General features: G+C 45.8%; 1 protein-coding gene across 1 annotated transcript; it reads right to left on the bottom strand.

The window, feature by feature from the left end:
* Positions 1-39: 39 nt before the first annotated feature.
* PTGR1 (prostaglandin reductase 1) lies at positions 40-20,457 on the bottom strand (the record flags this gene model as incomplete). Its single annotated transcript, XM_082337450.1, has 9 exons — positions 40-7,905; positions 9,399-9,517; positions 10,785-10,890; positions 12,457-12,612; positions 12,916-13,033; positions 16,184-16,351; positions 17,558-17,617; positions 18,351-18,396; positions 20,352-20,457. 9 exons carry the CDS (start codon positions 20,455-20,457, stop codon positions 7,795-7,797), a joined length of 990 nt encoding a protein of 329 aa, XP_082193576.1. The 3' UTR covers positions 40-7,794.
* Positions 20,458-23,550: the final 3,093 nt, after the last annotated feature.

Raw genomic sequence — 23,550 nt, forward strand, 5'->3', positions numbered from 1 at the left:
TTTTGCTGTGTTAAAGTACTGTCTGGATACAAGGACTCTCATCAAATGCAACCAGATCTGTTACTGGGTTGTTGCTGAGGGTGGACAACTGTGTTGCATGGGATAGCAATGACAGTTGCTTTAGGAGAAGTCTGCTGCCACCTTACTCAGGTGGTAGTCACCAGGCTATAATCTGAAGAGTGGCAGTCTGGCTTGCAGATACAGAAAGGGGAGTTTAGGAGTTGTAGAAAGGGTGGTCACTGGGTGGGATAGGTTCTTTTGTTACCTCTTTTTAGCTAAAGATTGCTTTAAAATTTGTCAAGTTTCCTTTTAGACTTCAAAGCTAAGACTTGGCTGTGTATTAAACATCAGAACATAATACCAATCCTACCATGGAAGTGTAAGGTAGGACTTGGAGCTGCTGCCTTTTCACTTTTTGCCTTGCTGTTCGTGTACCTTCTAGTTCTATTAGTAGGAAAGTCTGTTTAGTCTCTGAGTTGGGCTGCTTTGTTCCTAGGCAGTAATCTGGGACAAATGACTGAAGAGGTAAAACTTGTTGTGTCTTAAGCCCAAGATAATTTAGATTTATGTATTCTTGTCATCTTCATTTGACTGCACTCTTGCATTCTTAGATCATGCTGGACAGTAAACTGGACTCTGCAGTCTTCCAAACCTGCATCGGGCTGTCTAGATTAATGCTGTCCTGCCAGCCTGTGTATACCATTCAGCTACTCCTCCAAGAGATACCAAGGAGAACTGTGTTTTTCCACCACATGAAAATGGCTTTCTTGCTGGCTTGGGTGTTGTCCTGGATAAGAATTCAGTAAATAAGGAAGCAGGGCTGTAGCTAGCAGCTATACCTAATGCTGTGGTGAGGGCTGGGTGAGCTGTGCTGCTCATTGAGTACCACTGATGAAAAAGCAAGGCTTCCTGCTCCGTATGCAGACAACATGGAATGAGTAAGCCTCTTGGCTTTGTGGTAGGGAGCTCATGTGTGACTCAGCCTTACACTCATTTCATAAGCATGCATGAATTTCCTGGCTCTTGAGGGCTGGGAGCCTTCAACAGCTTCCTGCGTATGTCCCTATGTGAACCAAGATTTTTCTAGTCCAAGAAGTGACCACGCCCTTTAGCTGAGGATGAGCCATCAAGGATCTTCTCGGATGTAAGCTCTGGGTTGTAATTATGCAATGAGAAGGACATGCAAAATGTGTTCTGTGCAGCTCTGGCTCTTTGACTAAGAAGAGTGCAGCTGCGTGTTTAAAAGACTGTTCACACAGGTAAGTGGGAAACCACTACCCCGAGTGGTGCCATGGACTGACTTGTGGGGAGAGAATAAAATGAACCTGGGTCAGGAATGTGCCATTAACATCACACCCATCTGCAAACAAGTGCTGCTTTTAAAAGCAGTTCCTGGGTCACCTCCTTATTCCCTCTGGGCAGTATCTGGGAGCAAGAAAGGTTTTGAAAATCCCTGGTGAAAAGTCCAGGTGAAGTCCAGTAGGAGCCCCTAAAATCCCGCTTCGCTTTTAAGAAATATGGAAGCTACCAGGGTCTGCTGCAACAGAGTATTCCTGCTGAGGTGAGGCCAGACCAGGTCATTACCTACTGCAGCAGGGGAAAGGTGCAGTTAATGGGAAATGCTGCTTTTCTGTTGAGTTTGACTTAATGCTTTGCTTACTCCCTTAATAAGATGGCACTCTGCAATAGCCCTGAAAGATTCAGGTGACAAAAGTCACTGGAAATTCAAGATAGGATTGGGAAAGATCAAAGGCTGGAATAACTCTTGTGCTGAAACCAGGGGTGCAAAGCAGTTCTTAGCGGTGCAGTGAGTCTTCAGCTTCCTGCGCTGCAGCATCTTCCCGTTCTGGGAACTGGCGTGTGGGCATGGAGTGATGGGAAAAAACTTGCACAGCCTTATTTGAAAGGAGGTGTTCTTTAAGGCTTGGCTCTTTGAGAAATATGTAGCAAGGATCTGTGTGTTAGGTACGTGTTGCCTTTAAAGGAACCAGCAAGCATATTCAAATGCATAGTTATGCCGGAATTGAGTATTTGAAGTTGGTCCTTGTCATTACAGGTGACGGAAAGCAAAGCCTAGTGGTTATACCTAGCTCAGATGTAAAGAGTCTCAGTTCCTGTAGCAGCAGTGCCCCTGCTGGGAGGAGGGTACCCCAGTTCAGGATGGGGACTGGACTAAGTCTTCCAACAGGCAAGAACAGGGGGCTTCAGCCTTTAACAAAGCCCAGATAGAGCACATAAACCTTTTGCCCAAAATGAAATGGGTACAAATAGCCTTGCTGAAAATTCAGGCTGTATGCTCTGCCATGTGGGAATTAAGTAATACCCTGGAGGGCTCAGTGGGTGCATTTTTTTGCTTGCTTGTTTTTTGTGCGAATGAGTGAGACCGGTATTATGATACACCAGACAGTAGTGCAGCAGTCACTCTTTCATTGAAATCTGTGATCTGCTGTTTGCGTGAACAGAACTGACTACCTTGATCCAGTGATCGGAGAAGATGCCTTTAGGAGGGAAGTTGTAGATGGTCAACTGACTTGAATGTTTGGAAGAAACTTGATGCACATGGCAGAGAAGAAACAGCATGTAAAGGTTTCTTCTGGGAGCGAGGGCTTCAGGAAGAGGTTGTCCTCCCCTCAGGTAATGACTGCAGTCTGTTTCATTTGGCTATGAAGTGGCTGGGATCTGTGCCTTGCTGCCAAACCAGTAGAGCAAGATGGTTTTGTCTGCAGGCCTGTTACATAGCTTGCTTCCTTATAGTGGGCTGGCCAGCAGGAAGAGAAGTACTTCCTCGAGCATAGCAATTGGAACACATGGCTGGAATAATTAGGCTTAATGAGAGGACTAACTATCATGAAAGGGAAGACAAGGGTTCACATGAGTGGATAAGGGAACTGTGCATGGTTAGATTGCAGTGAAAGTGATGCTCCTTAACTCCATCTGTGTGCTCTGAAACTGCATTGTGCACTTAGGGAAGGATTCTTTTCACCACCTGCACATGTCTTCCACATCTTTTCTTGCAGCAGGCAGCCTAACTTCAACTCCAGTTAACCATCTGCTTGTCATTCTTTCTTTGACCTGAATGAAGTTAGACTTGGATTCCCCCCCTGAATAATTCCAGTAAGAGTATTTGTAATTATTCTAATATTTAAATTCTTACTGTTCATTCATCAAAACTAGCTGCATCTAGCAAGGACAAAACCCAACTTCTATTGTTTCACCAATGCCAACACACTGTGGCATAGTACCTCCTCTGTGCTGTGGTCTATGACATGCAGCTTTCAGCCACCCAAGGAGCTGGCTTGAGGGATTTGCTGGTGAAATCCTTGCCAGACGAACTCTTGTAGTGCTGGTCCCTGACCCTTGGTGAGGGGAGGGAGAGACTGACTGGAGGGCTGGCCTTGGCTGGCTGCCGGCTACCCACCGAGCCCCTCTTACCATTGCTGACAATGGGCAGCGCAGGACTGAGGGGGCACCAGGCTTAGCAGGGTCCTGGCCGTGGCATGGAGTCTCTGCTCTTCTGCTGAAGCAATAACTGTACACCAGCTGCTGAAACCTTTATCTGTAGGTCTTCCTCAGTCAGAAGACCAAGCACAAAACCATAGCAGGAAGAATCTGATAAGGAGTTCTGGGGAGGCAGTGGGCGCTGTACTCAGTTTGGCTGGGCAGAGGTTGGACCATATTGTGGCATCCTTATTTTCATTGGCGGTGAGAAGCATACCCAGCCAGATGCCTCCAGATTTGGTAAGGATCAACTAGATGAGTTTGAGTAACTTGAAAAAAGTCTTGTGGAGATGTTGGGAAAGCACATCCACATGAAATGCAATTTTTCCTCCTCTGGAGAGGGAAAGCTGAGATGGTGCAGGTTGGTATATAGAGAAGGTGAATCATAGAATGCTTTGGGATGGAAGGGACCTTTAAAGTTCATCTAGTCCAACCCCCCTGCAATTGGCAGGGACATCTTCAACTAGATCAGGTTGAAGAACGCATGGGAGCTGCATGAAGCCTTGTCTATACCTGCAGCTGGTGAAGACAAATTTGTGACAGATGCAAATCTCCACAAGGTGGCAGTGACTGTCTATACATATATTTATATGCCCACTGGCTCTGGGGATGCCTTGTGCTTTTCCCTCTCTTGTAGCACTGGGGTGATGGTAGTATCTCTAGCTGATGTGCTAGAGGAGAATGCATGGGGGTGGGTTCCTACCACCCAGGTGGCACCATCTGCCTGGCCCCCAGGAACTGGAGCATCTGGGGTGGGGTGGATGTGGCCAAGGTGTGAACAGACTCTATGGAGGTGGAGAAGCCAAGTGTTGGGTCCAGCTGCAGAGGAAAAGGTTTAGACCATGCTTGGATCATCCGCCCTCCACTGGAGTCAGTCCATGACACCTCCTCAGGGAAGCAATCAAGTCTGTGTTTTCACTTTTCTTTGCCTCTGTTTGTAGTTCCTCTGAGAGGGGAGCCTGGGGGAGGAGCAAGGGCTGGCACCGTGAACAGTCCTTGGAACTGTGAAGCCTGTGGTAGGGGGAACGTGGTGGTCAGTTTTAGCACCACTTAGCAGGATGGCCCCAAAGGCTTTCAGCTTACTAGGAAGCAGAACCCATGTTCAGGTAGCAATGGGGGGCTGAGGACAGGGACAGGAGGCATCTCCCCACGCTGTAGGTAATCGCCAGCAGCAAGCTAAACTGTGAGGGACCTGTTTGGAACTGATGCTGTCTAGCTGGGTGGGGATGTGAAAGATGAGGACCCCAGAGGACCACGAGAGAAGCTCAGCAGGCAGCAATGCACTCCAGGAATAGCTCCTCGGTTTCCGCAACCCACAGCTCTTTGCAGCAATTCCCAGGGCTTCCTGAGGCCACCCTTGGTGTGGCAGGCCACGGTGAACCCCTCAAGGCTGCTCCCCACTGTGTCCTGAGCTCAGGCAGGTTATTGCCACCAGCCCCAGCTTGAATTTGCTTAGGGACAGGACACAAAAGTTGCAATATTTATTAGACTGGAACAATTCTAATCTAGAAACTATTTCAGTTTGCACAGGTGAAGCACAAGGTGTTAAGCAGTTAAACCACTACCTTAGAAATAATATGTATAAAAGAAAAGCTATTTAGCCAACAGATGATGAAGCCTGCAGCTGTTTACATTTAAGATTATCAAATAAACTCTTCCTCTTGCTCTCATGTATCATATCCTCAATGAACTGGGATCCTAAATGGCCTCAGAAATCCCCCTTTCAAGCCTACTTGCTAACTGTAACTTAGGTAGTGGCACAGACATGGCCACATGGACTGGGGAAAGCAGCACAAAATGACAGGAGCTGACTACCAACACAGCCCCAGCTGCAGGGCCATTGTGGAGCGAGCGCTGCACCCTGGGCAGAGCTGACACCCTTTTTACCTTTGCAGATGCATGCAATGGGGGACTGCTGCAGTGCCAAGGGGGACCTAGCCCAGGCAGTCCCTCGCCCACCTTCTGACAGTCAGTAGGACCCCCGAGAGCTCGCCCTTTCCCAGAAAGCCCTTATGCTCAGCTGCAGAGTGATAATGTTAGAGAAGGGTGATGGCAGCCAGCGTTTGCTGCTCCTAGGTCTTCTGCAACCAGCCGGAGGACAAGCTGGACCACCGCGGTGTTACCAATGCTCTGCCTGAAAGCACAGGGAGTCAGGTGGGGGCAGAAGGGGCCTGTACAGCAGCACACAGCTGCGCCTCTGCTCTCTGCTGGGCATTGGCACCTTGTTCAATGTTGTTATGCTGACTGTGCTCATAGGGTTAGTTTGCTTCACTAGAGGGGAGAAATAGAGAGTTTTTGTGACCTTCAGCCTACCTTGTGCCACTGACACTCTCCCATGACTGCCAAGAAAAAAAATTCCTGTGTTTTTAATACTCCCTTTTTATTTTCATCAACACCTTGTGGAAAATTTGAGATATCTCTCCATAACACTTAGAACTTCAAGGAGCTCACAGTGAGAAACAACTGCAAGACTTGCAGATGGTGCCGGACAATGAGGGACATTATTGCCATTATTCACGTGCTGGTAGTGTTCCCAGTGCGTAACAGAAAACTTGCATTTTCAGGAGGAACTAGCTATGTTCCCCAGTGAAGTTCAGAGGTTGGGCAGGTTCAGGAGGGTTTTGCTTTTACAAAAAAACTTTAAAACAGCCTTGCAAAACCAGCTGCAATTCATGAAGCAGGAAATGTATACACAGATAGCGAGGGCAACACACAGGTCAGTATTTTATGAGAAAGCAGACTGAGCCAGAACTTTTCTGACTGACAAATCTTTCTGCAACTCTGACCAAGGGACAGGAACTCTATGTGGCTATTTGTAGTTCATTCCCAAATCACAACTTAACTTGAAACAAGAGATCGTGAATTCACTGGACTTAAAACAATTCAGTATTTCAGGACTTGCAAGCCCTCTGAGAATTTCTCAATAAAAAACCAACAGACAACAGCAGATCTCTACACAGTGGATCTGAAGCCTACTGACAACAAACTCTTTTCTGAGGCTGTGCAGTGGTATTACTCCACAGATTTTTCTCAGAGGTCAGTTGAAAACCACAGCACTGGAGATAACGCAAACTGGCAATTCTTTCTCCTCAGAAAGCCCCATAAAGCAAAGAGAACCTCTCTCTTAGTTGTGCCAAGATGCATTACTTCCCCAGTGGCCAGTCAACCTGTATTTCAGGACACGTGTTTTGTTCACTCAGCAAGTATCAGTTGATCTAGATCTTCAGTAAGTCATGTCTTCTTGTTGACAGAGCATCTAACCCTGGCACTGCAAAGACATTAAGGCCACTTAGGATCCCTCTTCACAGATCAACAATGAATGAGACCTAAAAATTAACCAAGAAATCCTCCACAGTGGTTGAAGATGGATCACCATGACCTTCAATACCTGTTCGTATCCTGTAGCCAGTAACAGGTTCTTGTTCTGGCTTTTTCAATACACCTAAGACTTTTATTGTTCCTAATCTGTGTGTCTCCTTCGCTCAGCACCATGTGGGTCCTGGACACCAATTTAACACAGCTAGGGCCAGCATATTGATCTCATCTTCCAGGAGAGCCAGGGTGAACACCATGGCAAGGTCAACTCTAAGCTTGGACGCCAATGGCCAAATTACTGAAGGAAATAAGTGACCTATCCATGCCACCCATACTGTGAGATCTGCTGGGATAAATAAGTGCTCGCAATATTTTAGCCTCTCTGTGTTAACCACAAGGAAGTAAAGAGGAGGGCATTCCACAAACAGAACTATAACACAAGCGAAGTATCCATTACAAGATTTATTTTTTATTTCCATAATCTCAGAATAACTCAGATATCTACATTTCCTGATGACAGTAAAAAAAGCATATCTGTGGGAGGAAGCCCCCAGGTGTTGTTAGCCTGTTCTCTCCTCCTTGATATCGGTTAAAAAAAAATCCCTCTGGCTGAGTTCTAGGCCAAATCAATAGGTAAACATTAGTCATCAGATGTGCCATCAGCTGGTAAAGCTTTTGGAATTGCTTTTCCTTTCTACAGGCCAACTCATAGAAAGGTTCAAACTACTATTAAATCTGTTACAGTTCTGATGAGGTTCAGCAGTTTTAAGGCTTTTTTTTTGTGTGTGTGTAGCTTTGGGAAGCAACTCTCAATTTCTTCAGCAGCAAAGCTATTGGCATATACTTACACTTACTAGCCCAATTATTAACAGAAGGTATCATCAGCAAACATCCGGCAGAATGACTGAAACATACTTTTTGATCAGTGACTTAAAAGCACTTAACAGAATCACATTCTCCTGCACCAGTTTCCCAGGAATTTCAGACTTTTACAATAGCTTTTCCAATATTTTCTCCCTTTAACATTCCAATGAAAGCCATTGGCATGTTCTCAAATCCTTCAGTAACTTCTTCATGGTACTTCATTTTTCCCTGTCAAAAGGAAGAAAGGAAATTGCTGAGTTTTCATTCACCAGCTGCCTAGTTTTTACCATCATCCCCCTGTACACGGCACTGGTGAGGCTGCACCTCGAGTACTGTGTTCAGTTTTGGGCCCCTCACTCCAAGAAGGACATCGAGGTGCTGGAGCGTGTCCAGAGAAGGGCAACAAAGCTGGTGAAGGGTCTAGAGCACAAGTCTTATGAGGAGCGGCTGAGGGAGCTGGGGTTGTTTAGCCTGGAGAAGAAGAGGCTGAGGGGAGACCTTATTGCTCTCTACAGCTACCTGAAAGGAGGCTGTAGTGAGGTGGGGATTGGTCTCTTCTCCAAGTGACACATGATAGGACAAGACGAAATGGCCTCAAGTTGCACCAGGGGAGGTTTAGGTTGGATATTAGGAAAAACTTCTTCACCAAAAGGGTGGTCAAGCATTGGAACAAGCTGCCCAGGGAAGTGATTGAGTCCCCACCCCTGGATGTATTTAAAAGAGGTGCAGATGTGGTGCTTAGGGACATGGTTTACTGGTGGACTTGGCAGTGCTAGGTTAATGGTTGGACCTGATGATCTTAAGGGTCTTTTCCAACCTAAATGATTCTATGATCTTCCAGAGACTAAATTGCAATGCCATTTTCTCCAGCTTGTATGTTTCATCTGAAACATGCAAGGTGGCATGCACCAGGGTAACTCTGCAAAACTAGGTAGGCTGTTGTGAGGATCTGCTTTTGTTGCAAGACCTGCTTGAAGTCATAACACGAAGCAAAAGTCACTGCTATAAAAAAACCACACCAGAACAGATTTAGGGCTACTTGGTCCCCAAACAATGGACAGGTAGGGGATTACTTCTCCAAAGCCAGGCCTGTCTCTACCCATAAGGAGGTATGGAATTGCAGATCCAAGTGATTAAAAGCTGAGCAATCCCAAATCCTGTTTGTAAAAGCTAGAGCCTCTTCGTCTTCTGGGCTCGCACTCACAAGCTTTTCACAGCCATGAACCAAGTGTTAAATTCAGCCTCCATTTAGAAAAATGAAATTTAAGAAATTCCCTATTAAGTCCCTTTAAAGCCCAGCTCCCAGTTCCATAAAAACATCCATTCTTGCCAGTAATTTCAGCACAACACTACAATAGAAATCCTTGCTCATACTACAAATGAAAGGAGACTTCTGAATGAGAAATAAAAGAATCACTCTAAAAATGAAACTCTTCATTACCAGAGAAGTGTTTTGAATTACTCTGGAAGCATCCTTTCCCAAAGCCTACATGTATTCTGGAATATACCTGTCAACAAGCTAATATCGCAGGTCTCAACAAAGAAGGCATCTGGCATGTTCACTATGGCTTGAGTATCCCCAAAAGGCTCAAAGATCAAGTCAGGTGGAAGAAAACTATCACGCTGGGACCTCACCTCAACAGCTATGATGAGAACCCTTGCAAAGAGGGAAGCTATCGTGTGAGTACACCTTACAGAAAAACTACCCCTTCCTTCCTTACCTCCACCACCCATGATAGCAGCGCATTCAGACCATCGTCCCAGCGGTTATTCCAGCGGGTCACAATAAACCCTTCCATTTGAAGCTCTTTGAAGATCATTGGGACCTGCATATAAGGCCCTGCAAGAAAAAGGAACCAGCAAACCACTTGCAATATCAGTTTCATTTAAAATGAGACCCAGTGCCTAAAGAGAGCTTTTAGCTGACAAAGACCACTGAATCACTTTGTTCCAGCCAGAAGCAACTGCTATTTTTTCCAAACAGAATTCCCAGGACAAAAGACCAAGGATTCATGGACAGACAGCCACCCAGGGAAACAAAGGCCTGATCCATAAAGCTGTGGATCTAAACACCCAACGCTTCTGAAAACAGTTTCATTCAGAAGTAAAGCAGCCTTAGCTTCAGCTGAGGTGTTTCGGCTGAATCCTGGAAATATTGTTTTGACAGTTTGTTTGATAGCCTGCCAAGCTATCATGCTCTTCCTAAATCTCAAAAAATTGACATACATTAAGAAACAGGTATATAAACTGCGGGGAGTTGGCTGGGGCGACAGCGATAGCTGCTAGGGGACAGGCTGGGCATTGGTCAGCAGGTGGTGAGCAATTGCATTGTGCATCACTTGTTTTGTATATTCTTTTATCATTGTTATTATTATTTTCTCTTCCTTTCCTGTTCTATTAAACTGTCTTTATCTCAACCCACGGGTTTGACTTTGTTTTTTTCCCCGATTCTCCCCTCATCCCAGCAGGGGGGTGTGGTACTTAGTTGCTGGCTGGGGTTAAACCACTCTCAAAAGCCTGTCCCATTTTTAGAGTGATCTTGGAGTCCAAAGCCAGTCAGTTGTCAAAGAGAATTCAGACCTCCCGTTTCTTCTAGAAGGCAGATTTGGAAAACGTAATGCTATTGAAAGGGAATATTCATCTCAGCCACATCTCCCAGCAGTTCCACCAGCAGTTGAAATCTTATGGAAAAAAACCCTAAGCTGCCTCATCTAAAATCCTGAGGGGAATCCATTGTCTTATCTAAAAGTATGTTCTGTGCAAATGGCATCATGCCACCACACCTGCCTTCTGCTGATCTGTATCTGCTTAGAGACCTGGGGAATCCTGTTTTCAGTAGTTTAGTCTCTCCTTCCATTTCTAATCAGCTGATCTTCTCCATCTGATACGAGTGTGCACAGAGGGGTATGAGTGTGTGTACACACAAGGAGTGTGGAAACACTCCCATTGTCCCAGAGCAGCGGTTAGGTACCCAAATGCACACACATACGCACACTCAAATGGCATACGGAAACAACCAATAAAATCTCAAGAGATTCCTGTTATGTCTTTCTCTCTGTCATCACCAAACAGGAAATAAACTTAGACAGAAGAAAGCAGGCCCACACCTTGCTGAGGCATGGAGTCATTGTACTGAGAGATGGCTCCACAGACTGCAATCCTTCCATATTTCTTCATGTGGTTGATAGCAATACTGGCAAATTCTCCACCCACCTACAAGAACCAGAGCATGTGCAGCATTAGAGACAATCCAGTGTTTGGCATTGACTGCCAAAACCTGCCAACCTTGCATTGTTGCACCAACAGGTTCCATCAAGGGGTGGAGAGGTAAGTTCCACTACTCCAAAGACTCAGTGGCTGCAGAAATCCCAACATCTATTAGGACTCGATGTCACTCTTCTAAAAATTAGTTATGACTGCAGGGAATTGGTTTTAATTCTGAACCTGCTTCACAAAGCTTGGTTTGGAAGCATTGGGTGGGACTTGCCATTAGATCCCTCCTCCTACAGGCATGTCTAGGGGCACCAGGAAGCACCACCTCTGCTTTTCCCCCACACCAGTCTGCACTTTTACCTCTTCACATTATGGTAATGACAAGCTTTTACTTAAATGATTCTCTTCTCCCAGATGGGGATATGCTGTACTCAGCTTTTAATGGAGAAAAGCAGTGATAAAATTTACTGCTTTCAACAAAAGTTGAAAGTGAGAGGGAAGGGAACACACGTGACCATAAAACCTGTTTAGGACCTTAGCAGCACAGGACATCATGAAATTTGTAAGGGTGAGGCAAGGCAGCCAGGAGCTTCTGCCACAGGGGCAAGCGCTTTGCCCTGGCACCATGCATTCACGCTGATTGCCAGGGCAAGGCAGGTGCATTGCAATCCACACAGAACAACAGCGCCGTCACCCCTGGATCAGCGGACAGACTGCTGAGAGAAAGACATGCTAAAGGGGCGATGATGGCTCCCCTTTAAACCAGGTGACTAGCCAGGGAGTTTTAGGCCAGTATGTCAGCTAATACCCCTGTGCCAATTATTACATTATCAATCAGGTATAGTGCATATATTAGCTACACTAGGAAATTAAAAAAGCCAGGGCTTGTTCTCTGGCTTGAAGGTGAACTGACATGGTTTGACTGCATCCATACTGTTAAACTCTCTTAGTCTCCAAAATAAGATGGTCACATTCAAACAGCCTAACGAGAACAGTCCATAGCCCCCATTAATTCCGGCTGTACTTGGGAGAGGTCAGAAACCCTCTATGGGCCACTCCAGCAATTTTACAAGTGGTCCTTGCAACTGTGTTGTTTACAGCTACTGGTGTAGACACCTGGACCATGTAACATGGGGCTGTCCATGCTCACTCCCCTTCCAGCAACAGCAGAGAACTGCCTGTGGTCGAAGGTGGGGCCAGGAATGGACTGGAGCTCTCTCTGTTCAGCATCAGTTAAATGTTCACTGTGACTCTGACCTCCCCAAAACGTGCCATACTTTCCAAAGAATGAAAGCTTCTCTCTCTCCATTCACAAACACCACCAACAACCCAGCTTCGCCTTTTGAACTTTGTTCTTTCTGTTACTGCCCAAGTCAGGCACAGAAGTAAGTGTGGGAAGGGAACAGGAAAGCAGTAAGCTCTTACGGAAACCATTTCTCAGTTAGATGGAACTCAATATTGAGTTCCTGGTGTAGTCTTCAATTAGATGTATACAATATTGAGTTCCTGCTATAGTTTAAGGAAAATGACAGTCTGCTCAGGGTAAGGCCCTCTTTCTGAACTCACATTGTCAAAGAAACAGTCATAGCCACAAGGAGAGGCTTTACGCAGTGCTTCATCCAAAGATGTAACAGTCTTGTAATTAAAGGCTTCATCAAAGCCTATTTTTTTCAGATAGGCAACCTTCTCATGTGAGCCAGCAGAGCCAACCACTTTGCAACCCTGCAAGAAAAGGAGAAAAACATTTCTAAACATTAAACATCCCCTCACAACACAGGCTAACACTCAGAGAGTGCTGGGTGGAGGGCTCACCCTTAAAGCCAGGCTGTCATCGCCATACAAGTTCCTGAGCTCTAGGAGACATTCAGCTAGCCTTGCCCCATCTTCAGGAGTTTGTCCCATCTCAAGGCCTTACTGTAGGCATGCCTTCAGGGATGCCCCACCTTCTGATCATTTATGGCCTTGTTCTCCTGTCTCCCAGGTGAGCCTTCTAAGAAGCAAGTATGAGTAGTTCAAGTCACTCACCCCAATTTTCGCAAGCTGCCCCACCACAGAGCCCACAGCACCAGCTGCAGCATTAACCAGCACCGTCTCTCCTGGCTTTATCTTGCAGACCTCCAGCAGACCAAAATACGCAGCGAGGCTGTGAAGAAAAAGAAAGAATGTTCAGTGAGGAATAAAAGATGCCAGACACAGAGATGTGACTTGAACCATAGAATTGTCTAGGCTGGAAAAGACCTGTAAGATCATCATGTCCAACTGTTAACCTAGCACCGCCAAGTCCACCACTAAACCATGTCCCTAAGCACCACATCTACCCGTCTTTTAAATACCTCCAGGCATGGAGGGGACTCAACCACTTCCCTGGGAAGCCTGTTCAACTTGACAACACTTTTGGTGAAAAAATTTTTCCTAATATCCAATCTAAACCTCCCCTGGTGCAACTTGAGGCCGTCTCCTCTCGTCCTATCACTTGTTACTTGGGAGAAGAGACCAACCCCCACCTCGCTACAACCTCCTTTCAGGTAGTTGTAGGCAGCAATAAGGTCTCCCCTAGCCCTCCAGACTAAACAACCCCAGCTCCCTCAGCCGCTCCTCATAAGACTTGTGCTCTAGACCCTTCACCAGCTTCGTTGCCCTTCTTTGGACACGCTCCAGCACCTCAGTGTTGTTCTTGAAGTGAGGGGCCCAAAACTGAACACAGTACTCGAGGTGCAGCCTCACCAGTGCCGAGTACAGGGGGACAATCACTTCCCTGGTCCTGCTGGCCAAGCTATTCCAGATACAAGCCAGGATGCTATTGGCCTTCTTGGCCACGTGGGCACACTGCTGGCTTACATTCAGCCCACTGTCAACCAACGCCCTCAGGTCCTTTTCCACCAGGCAGCTCTCCAGCCACTCCTCCCTCAAGCCTGTAGCGTTGCATGGGGTTGTTGTGACCCAAATGCAGGACCTGGCACTTGGCCTTGTTGAATCTCATGCAGTTTGCCTCGGCCCAACAATCCAGCCTGTCCAGGTCCCTCTGTAGGGCCTTCGACCCTCCAGCAGATCAACACTTCCACCCAGCTTGGTGTCATCTGCAAACTTACTGAGGGTGCACTCGATCCCCTCATCCAGATCATTGATAAAGATATGAAACAGGACTGGCCCCAATACTGAGCCCTGGGGAACACCACTTGCCACTGGCTGCCAACTGGATTTAACTTTATTCACCACAACTCTTTGGGCCCAGCCATCCAGCCAGTTTTTTTACCCAGCGAAGCCTATGCCCATCCAAGCCATGAGCAGCCAGTTTCTCCAGGAGAATGCTGGGGGAAATGGTGTCAAAGGCTTTACTAAAGTCCAGGTAGAGAACACGCACAGCCTTTCCCTCATCCACTAAGCAGCTCGCCTTGTCATAGAAGGAGATCAGGTTAGTCAAACAGGACCCGCCTTTTATAAACCTATGCTGACTGGGCCTGATCCCCTGGTTGTCCTGTATGTGTCAAGTGATGGCACTCAGGATGAGCTGTTCCATAAGCTTCCCCAGCACCGAGGTCAGATTGACAGGCCTGTAGTTCCCCGGATCCTCATTCCGGCCCTTCTTGTAGATAGGTGCCACATTTGCTAACCTCCAGTCAACTGGGACCTCCCCGGTTAGCCAGAACAGCTGATAGATGATGGAAAGTGGCTTGGTGAGCACCTCCGCCAGCTCCCGCAGTACCCTTGGGTGGATCCCATCCGGCCCCATGGACTTGTGTAGCAGGTCTCTAACGACTTCCCCTTGGATTATGGGGTCTTCATTCTGTTCCCCATCTCTGCCTTCCAGCTCACGGGGCTGGGTACCTGGAGGACAACTGGTCTGTCTATTAAGACTGAGACAAAGGCGGCATTAAGTACCTCAGCCTTTCCCTCATCCTTTGTCACTATGTTTCCCTCCGCATCCAATAAAGCATGGAGATTCTCCTTAGCCTTCCTTTTGTTGCTGGCCACTTGACCACATTGAACCAAAATATTGTCACAACCAGAACAAGATTCAGTTTTCCTCATTCTTTATGAAATACAAAAATTAACCCAAACTTCCTAATTTGGCTTTTTTTACAGCCATCCCCCAAAAAAACAGATACACTACTGGGAAACAGGACGCTGTGGCAGAAGTCCACCTTAGGTGAAAACAGCTCCCCTTGTGCTCACTAGCTGAAAGGAGAAACACAGAGATAACTCTGTAAGGTGACAACTCAGTTACACGCTGGAAGAGAGAGTACATCCAAGCTAGACAGGGGTCAGTAGACAGCTGGTATCTACCAGATCGAGGCAATGAAACAATACTCATCACAAATCAAAGCTGGCAGAAAAAGAAAAAATGGTGCAAAACCTTGCTGAGCTGATGGGCACATGGCTCCTGAGGACTACTGTGCAGAGCTATGGCTACTGGGTGAATTGGGATCTGTAGGAACCACTGAAGTTTAGCTCAAGTACGTTCCACTGATCATATGAATACTGAATGACATCAGGCTCTGAAAGCTTCCTGAAGCAACGTGATCAACTGGCCCAGAATCCCAACAAACTTTTCTTCTAACTTCTAAATTCAAGCTCAGAGCTTCCCACTGGGTCCGAACTGAAAGGGTGAACTGAATCCATCTAGCAGCTCTCTGGAAAAACACGTATCTTGTCTGATATCAAAATGAAACCTGAAAAGTTCTGCATCACACACAATGTTACAATCATTTTGAAAGCCTTCTGTGTCAACAGGACTGACCAAGTCCTGATTTCCCATACAAACTACTGAGAAAGAGAGAAGAAATGTGAGAAGGTGACTGAGACTGCAGTAGTGAATACAGATTCTGAAGCACAGCAGCTCTGCTGCAGTGCAATTTAAAGGGCCTGTTTTGCTGCACGATATGAGAGCTGTCTTTTGCCATTTTGGGGGCAATTCTGGAAATATGGTGGTAGCAGAAGAGTCCAATCAGCGAAAGCAGACTAGTCCAGGTGCCAGTGAAGTTTGCGTCTTTCTACCGAGGTTAATTCAGATTGAACTGGATTCTTTCCAGCCCCTCTTGAATCCTCTTCTTGCGTCATTACAACTCCTCAGGGAGACGCACTATAATCTCCAAGACAACTCTCCTCTGATCTAGAGGATGGGCCAAACTTCAGGCCCTCTACAGGGTAAGGGCATCCAGAAGCACACATTTTTTACCAGAGTGAGCAGACAATACTGGTAGAACAAGATGAGGGAAGAGGGTCATACAGACAGGCAGAAACATCCTGCACAACAAAATCCAGGGGATAGATGCCTTTGGATCTCAAAACTCACCCTGGCATGCCAACCGTCCCAAGAGCCAGAGATCTGGGGAATGATACTGGCCAATTGGAAGGAAGGACTTGTAGGTCTTTCCCAGCAGAGATGAAATGAGTTCTCCAGCCACTTCTAGCCACGACAAAGGCCCCCACTGTGAAAGCAGGATTCTTGCTTTCTACAATCCTGTTTAAAATAAGGGGGAGGGGGGTGCAGAATATCAGAGACAAATCATTACTGGCTCTTCCCTCCTTTATTCCTGTTGCCCTGTGATGCAGGAGAAGATAAATATTTCACATCAGGACATTTAGCCCATACCTGCTGGTGCTGTAGGCTTCTGATGTCTTTCCTGAAATATCTACAATCTCTCATCACCAGGGCAAGATGATTCTAGACTCAGCCCTGCCCACAACAAATCCAATGTTCCCACATGGATGCCAACTTTTTTTTGGCTAGCACCAGTCTGGTATGAATTCAGACTAGGCTTCTGTGAGTTAGAAGGCAGGAAAGAGGACACCAGGATTAAAGGGTGGAAAAGCAAGAAGTCACAGATAGGTTGTAACAAGTAGTTCCCTTCTCAGACAATCTGCACCTCATTTAAAGGTTGAAGATCCTGAAGATGGAACCTCTTGGGGTAACAAAACCAGACAGAAAGCAGTTCTACAGAGAGTTCATACTTGCAGTGTCTCTATGCCAAATGAAAAGTCAACTTTCTTAGCCCAACAGGAAAACTACATTGGGAAGGGGTAGGTAAACAGCTTTGAAATATTGGAAACTGTTGGCCTTCTGTTTGGCAGACTTGGTTGTTAATTTATCCCAGCCCTCAGTGTTCCTGCAGAGAAACACAAGGGTCAAAGGCCACAGACATTCCTGGGCAGCAACTTAGAGGCAGCACAGCAGGAACAAGCTGACAAAGGGAAACATCTGTGTAGCTAAATTACCACAAGCTTGGGAAAGGATGTATTTAAGGTTAGATAACCCTTTGGCTAGAGCTGTATCTTAGGTGATGCTGAGGTATTCTCAGCTGGAGTAGATAGCATGCATGGTTTCAGGCATGCAATTACTAGCACAGCAGATTTTAAAATGTGACATTAATGCTTATGGCAAGTCCAATGGTCGGTCCTTCATACCTCTGCTGGTAAAAATTTCCTTTGAAAACATTATCGCCAGAAATAACATATAGATTGTATCAGAGGCCTAAATGCTCTCCAAGAAAGCAAAAGAGGTTCTCAGAGGAAAAACACATTCCAACCAATTACAGCTAAGAATACAGTTGCAGAAGTATGTAGACTCACATCAAGAATAGGTAAAGCAGGCTGCAGATGTCTTGAATGTCAGCACATTCCTTCGAGATCTGCCATGTGTATGGATAACAAGAACTGAAGATCTTACCTGGCAACCTGGGTGCCCATCATTATGTCGCCTTCCTTCATGTACCTTCGACTGAAAGGTCTGTAACATAGGCAGAGATGGCTTACTGTAAGAAACTTTAATGATGTTCCAGATATGCTGTGAAGCAATAGCTACTGTCTGACCCAGAAAGAGAGTATAAGCAGTGATGTTGAACAGATCGCAAAGAGCTTGTCATTGTAATGACATAACTGGATGTTTTCCATAGCCAGTTACTTGAGCATCCCATCTTGACTGAATACTGGGCTAGAGTGTTGCGGACACAATAGCATTAATCTTCCCAGCATGGTCCACTACCACAAGGCTGAGACTCCAAAGAACTATCTCTGACACTAGGGTCCACCAGACTTCTTCAAACTACTCAGTCTCCCAGTGCTGGAACTACCAGCTATTAACATGGGCATATCAGCAATTTCCTACTTAGAATATGTATCCTTAAGTACAAGGTTGCTAAGATAAGTGAAGGAGCTACTGCCAACAGGGCTGCAGTGTCATCTGAGCCTGTTGCATTCCAGTGGAAGAGACATGACAACAAACAACAGCAGAGTCCAAGAAAAGTCTAGGGCTGCAGCATCATTGCCCTGACGTCTGGCTAAATCTGGCACAGCTCTATATTGGGAGTCTTGTAATTTACACACGTTTTATAAAAAGCAGACAAAGGCACCTGGAACTCTGGCAACAGGGGATGCTCCCAGTACCTGTTCCTTTGAGGTTTAAGTGGGAGATCAAATGAGGTATCTTAGCCAGCAATTAAAAAAAGAAGAAAAATATATACCTCATGTAAGGATCAACACTGAGAAACACTGATTCAAGGAGAAACTCTGCAGCAAAAGACAAAGCAAATTTCTGGGCATTAGCAGTGCAGTAAAGCATAGTTTCCACAAGTCAGTCTTTCAACAAAAGCCATAGGAATTCCTTACAGCTCAAAAACCCCATATCCCATCATCCTTTAGGGAAAAAGGATCAGAAACGACTACTACATTCATTAGCTTTGTCTGGATTATCACCGTGCTGTTACAAAAGGCACTTTCTGTAATGTCTCTTTAGCTTCTTTTCAACCCTGTTTATCTGCCTTCTCTCTCTGTAGGAGGCTCAAGATGTCAGACCCCCTAAGCAAAACACTAATGTACTTTTGACCCAGATATGAAATGCCTTCCCATGATTCAATCAGCAGAGGTGGTAAGAAACCTTGGCACAAGTCAAATATACACACTACTACACACTACACTTTGCTCCCTTAAACAGAAAACTTAGGCTGTCTTTTCTAGGTAGCCTAATTCACCTTACTGTCTCTAATGCCACTAGTTCTTGTGAAAGATACTGTTAAACAAATTTTAATTTAAATTCTAATTCACACAGCAGTTTTAGCTGTTCATCTCCACCTAATAATACTTTTCATTGCCTGTGCTGCAGTGTTCTAGCTGCTACAAGCTAGAAACATATTCAAATATAAATATTTTACCATTTCTCAGAGTGAGCAGGAAGAACAGTCAAGGCCATGTAACATAACAAGAAAGGCCATCTCCTTTAAAAGCGTTACTCTAGTATGAAGTTATGTCTCTTCTTACTGTAGGGATTAAAATGGGAAGGAAGAAATGACTCCATGTTCTTAAATACCCACAGGCATGAAATTTTTAAGTGTGTCTGAACGCTGTGGAAGTACACATGCTATGGAAACACTTGAAACTATATGTAAGAAGAAACTACCCTTCAAACCTTTAAGTTGTAAACATAACTAGTACTTTAATGCAATTTCTTTGGCTCACCTTCTAAACTGGAGTAAATTTTGTAAAGGACAAATGGTGGGATGAGTTTCAAGACAGCATGGTACAGATGTCCATGTGAAGCCAAAAATAAATTCTTTTATCAACAGCTCTTGCATAAAATAAGTTATCATATTCCTACCCTTTTCAAAATAAAGAAACACAGGAATAAAACCTGTGCATTTTTTTCTCCTTTTATTCACTCTTGCTGTTACAACAGGTCAAATATAACAGATAAGCACTGGCAAAAAAATAGATGTTGAAGGCAGACAGAAGTCTTGCCTTGTTGCTTCTTAAAATGAAAGGCCAGCCCACACTTACTTTAGCCCCAAGGCTTCACAGCTGCAGGCTCCCTCCCACCCAGTCACTCTGTTCCCTGCCAGCACTATCCTCAATACCTTCCCTATCAGCATGAAAAACTCCAGTGAAAACATACTCCCAGAAGCTACCATCTTCTCCAGCTTTCTCCAAAGGATTTTGCAAAATAAAGTAGATTAAAACCTTTCACCAGTACAGTATGTTTGGGTTTTACTACAGTTATCTCATTTGTTCTGCGTCACAGTTCAGTTTTCTCTCTCTCTAAATTAAACTAATTCTGTTTTCTTGTGGCTGTCGGTTTCAAGGGCATATCACTTCAGCAATTCTCTCCAATAAGCTTCATTTGCAAACACATTCAAATGCCTTTGCCATCAGGCACCACGTGTGATTAGGCAGCATGAGACTGTGAAAGGCATGCCGCAGCTGCTGCGTGCTGGAGTTAGAAGAGCTCAGCCACTGTTTCTAAGGGTATTATCAGAAGGCAGCACATCTTAAAGCCCACCAAACCCATCAGAATACATGTTCTCAAGCAATCACCCTTCTGTGCTAAGGTGCATGGCTTGCCACAAGCCATGCCAACCCATTTTCGAAAATCCAAGTCAGAGAAACATACAAACAGTTCTACAGATGCACAGCCATTGATCAGCAACCAGACAACCTCCGGAAAAAATAAAACCAGGTAGCACTCCACTTACCTCCATCCTTTAGGTCTGGCAGCTCTATCTCTTTCAGGTCGAAGTCACTGGGTTTGGGGAAACCCTCAAAATGCTTCTTCAGAACCCACACCTTGGCAGTCACCATCCTGCACAACAAACAGCACAGCCAACGAGCACTTGTCAAAGAGATGCCTATCGGTGCTGGGCTGCTCACAGGGGCCCGTTTAGGCTTTACAAAGCATAAAAGTATCGTGACTGTGCCGTCACACAAGACGGCCTCTGCCTGCACCCTGTAGCAATATCACTAGATCAAGAAAACGTCTGAAAAGCCCCCTCATTGCCTAAGCAACCCGGAGCTTACTGCGACCTGCCAGACCTCCCTGTCTGCTGGCAGCAAGCCCTGGTGTGGGAAGTCAGCAGGAGGTACTGCTCCCACTCTAAAGAAATTGAAGAGGGAAAATCTTCTCGTTTAAGGAGAAAAAAAATCCTGGAAGGAAAAAAAAAAACCAAAACCAAAACACTTAAACTCACTCTTTTGCCCCGATTACATAGGGTGAGTACTGAACCTAAACTTTTACAAACTTGAACCGAAGTGCAAGTGAGAAATACAAAGCTAAGAAAGACCTCTTTCCGTGACACCCCATATGCTGAAAGAAAATGCTACTCCAGTTGCCACGCTCGGGGCTTGGAACTAGGAGCACGCTGTCACCACCATTTTCTGTAGAAGATGGAAACAAACAAATGCCTTGCATTTGTTTTACCCTCACAGTCCCTTTTTCCTTCCTATAAGCAAGCCTATCAACAAAGGCAAAGAAAGAGAAGGCAGGTGGAAAACTGTGTCTTCTGCTGACCAGGCCAGTCAATAACCTTCTGCACCTGACTCAAGTTGATGGCTGGACTCCTTCCGTCACACACACCTCCTAAAAGGCAAAGACGTGCTTTTATTGACAGAGCAAGTACCACTGCCCACTTCCCCAGGAGCAAGTGTAAACCTCAGTAAACCTGGCACAGGGCACACCTGACGTGATTCACCTTTCTTCTATTAAGATTTCAGATCATCCTTACAGACCGCTCCAATTCAGCGCTCAGCCAGTTGCACAGGGATGTTCTGCAATATGCCAAGCTAAATACACAAACTCCAAGGTCCTAGAAACCACAAAATACTGCAGTCTGGAGGCCGAGACTATCCCCTGGAGCAGGAGTTTCTTCAAATCCCATTTTACCAGTCTGTTGTCCCTCAATCAGGGCTTGGGTCCGTGCCAGCGGGCACACAGAGCTGAGATCCACCTTCTAACCTTTAAGCCAGTTCTGGACAGAAATGGGTGCCAGCGGTAGCTGGCAAAGCCAGCACACCTCCTTAGAGACCTTGTAGGCTTTTACACAGGTTACAACAAAGAAGTTGTTGCACAATACTCGTTCTTTGGTCAGCTATTGATTATACCTGATGCTCTTCTAAGCATGTGGCCCTTAGTGGTTAGTTCATTATACAAAGGTGGTCTGACATTAGCAGGTAAAGTCCCCTCCCAGGGTACGATTTTTACTATGCTACTTACTCCTAGGCTACCTTCGGGCATCCCTACTTTTTTCTCCCCCATCTCCCTGGTCAGAAGGTGATTCATCTTTGTTGCCATGAGCACATTCTTGTCATTCTGGTGTTATCTTGCTGTGAGTCTTTACCTTGAGGACCACAGTTCCAGCCCTAAAACTCTTAAGAGTTCTGCCACTGAGGAAAAAATATCAAATTCATCATTCAATCCATCATTTAACCCAGCGAATGATCCATACATACACCACTATGACAAGGGAACACTGTCATGACATTCACACAGTGAGATGCTCTCACTATGCAGGCTCTCAAAGGACATCCCTACCCACGCGTGTGCTCTGGCATCCTGGTACATGTACCAAGGGACCAGAGCTTGCGTGGCTGTGCCTCCGCATGCCGGTATCTCCCTGCACTGCAGAGCCACCTTGAGAAACAGCAGCAAGCTTGGGCATTTTGCCTCAACTGTGCTACAATGAGGCATGCGGCATGGGAGAAAACTTTGTCCAGGGACTATCTGTCTTCAGCTTTTATTGCTCTTGTGAAAATATTCAAGTAGAATATGAAGGGTGGAAAGTGTAAAGAGCCCAATATGTAGCAGCACATTTAACTACAAAACACTTGAAGGCAAAACTACTAACTAGGAACAGAGAGCTGAGAAAATAAACAAAACTTTTTAAAGACACACAAGCAAGGACCAGGGAGAGGAGGGCAAGCTCTCCGTTGTTTAGGTAAAAGCAAAAGCCACCAGACCGAGAAACTCATCAGCACTCAGCACCTTTCTGTGATGAACCAGGGATAGTCCTGGCTCCTCAATGAGAAAAAAACACAGCACAGGTAAAGGGCTCCTGCATCAGGAGCATGTGCTGGGGAAATCACCTATATTAGGACATGTACATCTTTCACAAAATGACAGAAGTATCATCGAGCTCACAGTCAAAGCACCCCGCATTCATCAAGTGAGCAGCCAAAATCAGCATTCCTCACATCTCACATACAATAACAAAAACCAAGGTCACAGAAAACTTATCTGCAGCAATTGCCATCTGACTTGCAGATGTTTTTTTTCTTAAAAAAAGAAAAAAAAAAAGGAAAAGAAAAGAAAAAAAAAAAAAGCAGGTGGCACTCTCCTGGCATTTCCATCCGCTGCTGCATTTGCTTTGGTATCAGCGGTGCTTACCTGTACTTTTGAGCAACAAAGGATATCGCAACACTGCAGCAACAACAGAGCAACCTCAGCAAAGGAGCTTACAGGAGCAACAGGTGAGCTCGGAGTGACACAACACTGATCCCGCTCACTCGCTTACACCCACAAGCAGTACGAGGTGTCTGTCCCAGCAGGGTGTCCTGCAGGGTGTCCTGCACTCAGGTGCTCCAGGCCGGAATGCCTGGGGATGAGGGATGCTGGCTAGGTTGGCAGCCCTGCGCTGGTGTGCCATTTGCACCCCGGGGAGCCAGCGGTGGCTCCGAAACGCTTTGTCTCCCATCCTGTTCATCCACATTGACCCTCTGCTCTTTGTCTCTTGTTTGCGTGCCCCAGGGCTCCAGCCCTGTTCTTTATATTCCCACCATCACATCTTAATAGCTTGATTCTTCACTTTAGTCCGAGTACAGGAACTTGTTGCCTCTTGTTTTAGGCTGTTCCTTTTTTTCCCTACCTGGTCCTCTAAGAAGCTGCACAAAGATGTGCTGTAA

The sequence above is a fragment of the Platalea leucorodia genome, assembly GCF_965183815.1.
Source record: "Platalea leucorodia genome assembly, chromosome: Z".
NCBI lineage: Eukaryota > Metazoa > Chordata > Aves > Pelecaniformes > Threskiornithidae > Platalea > Platalea leucorodia.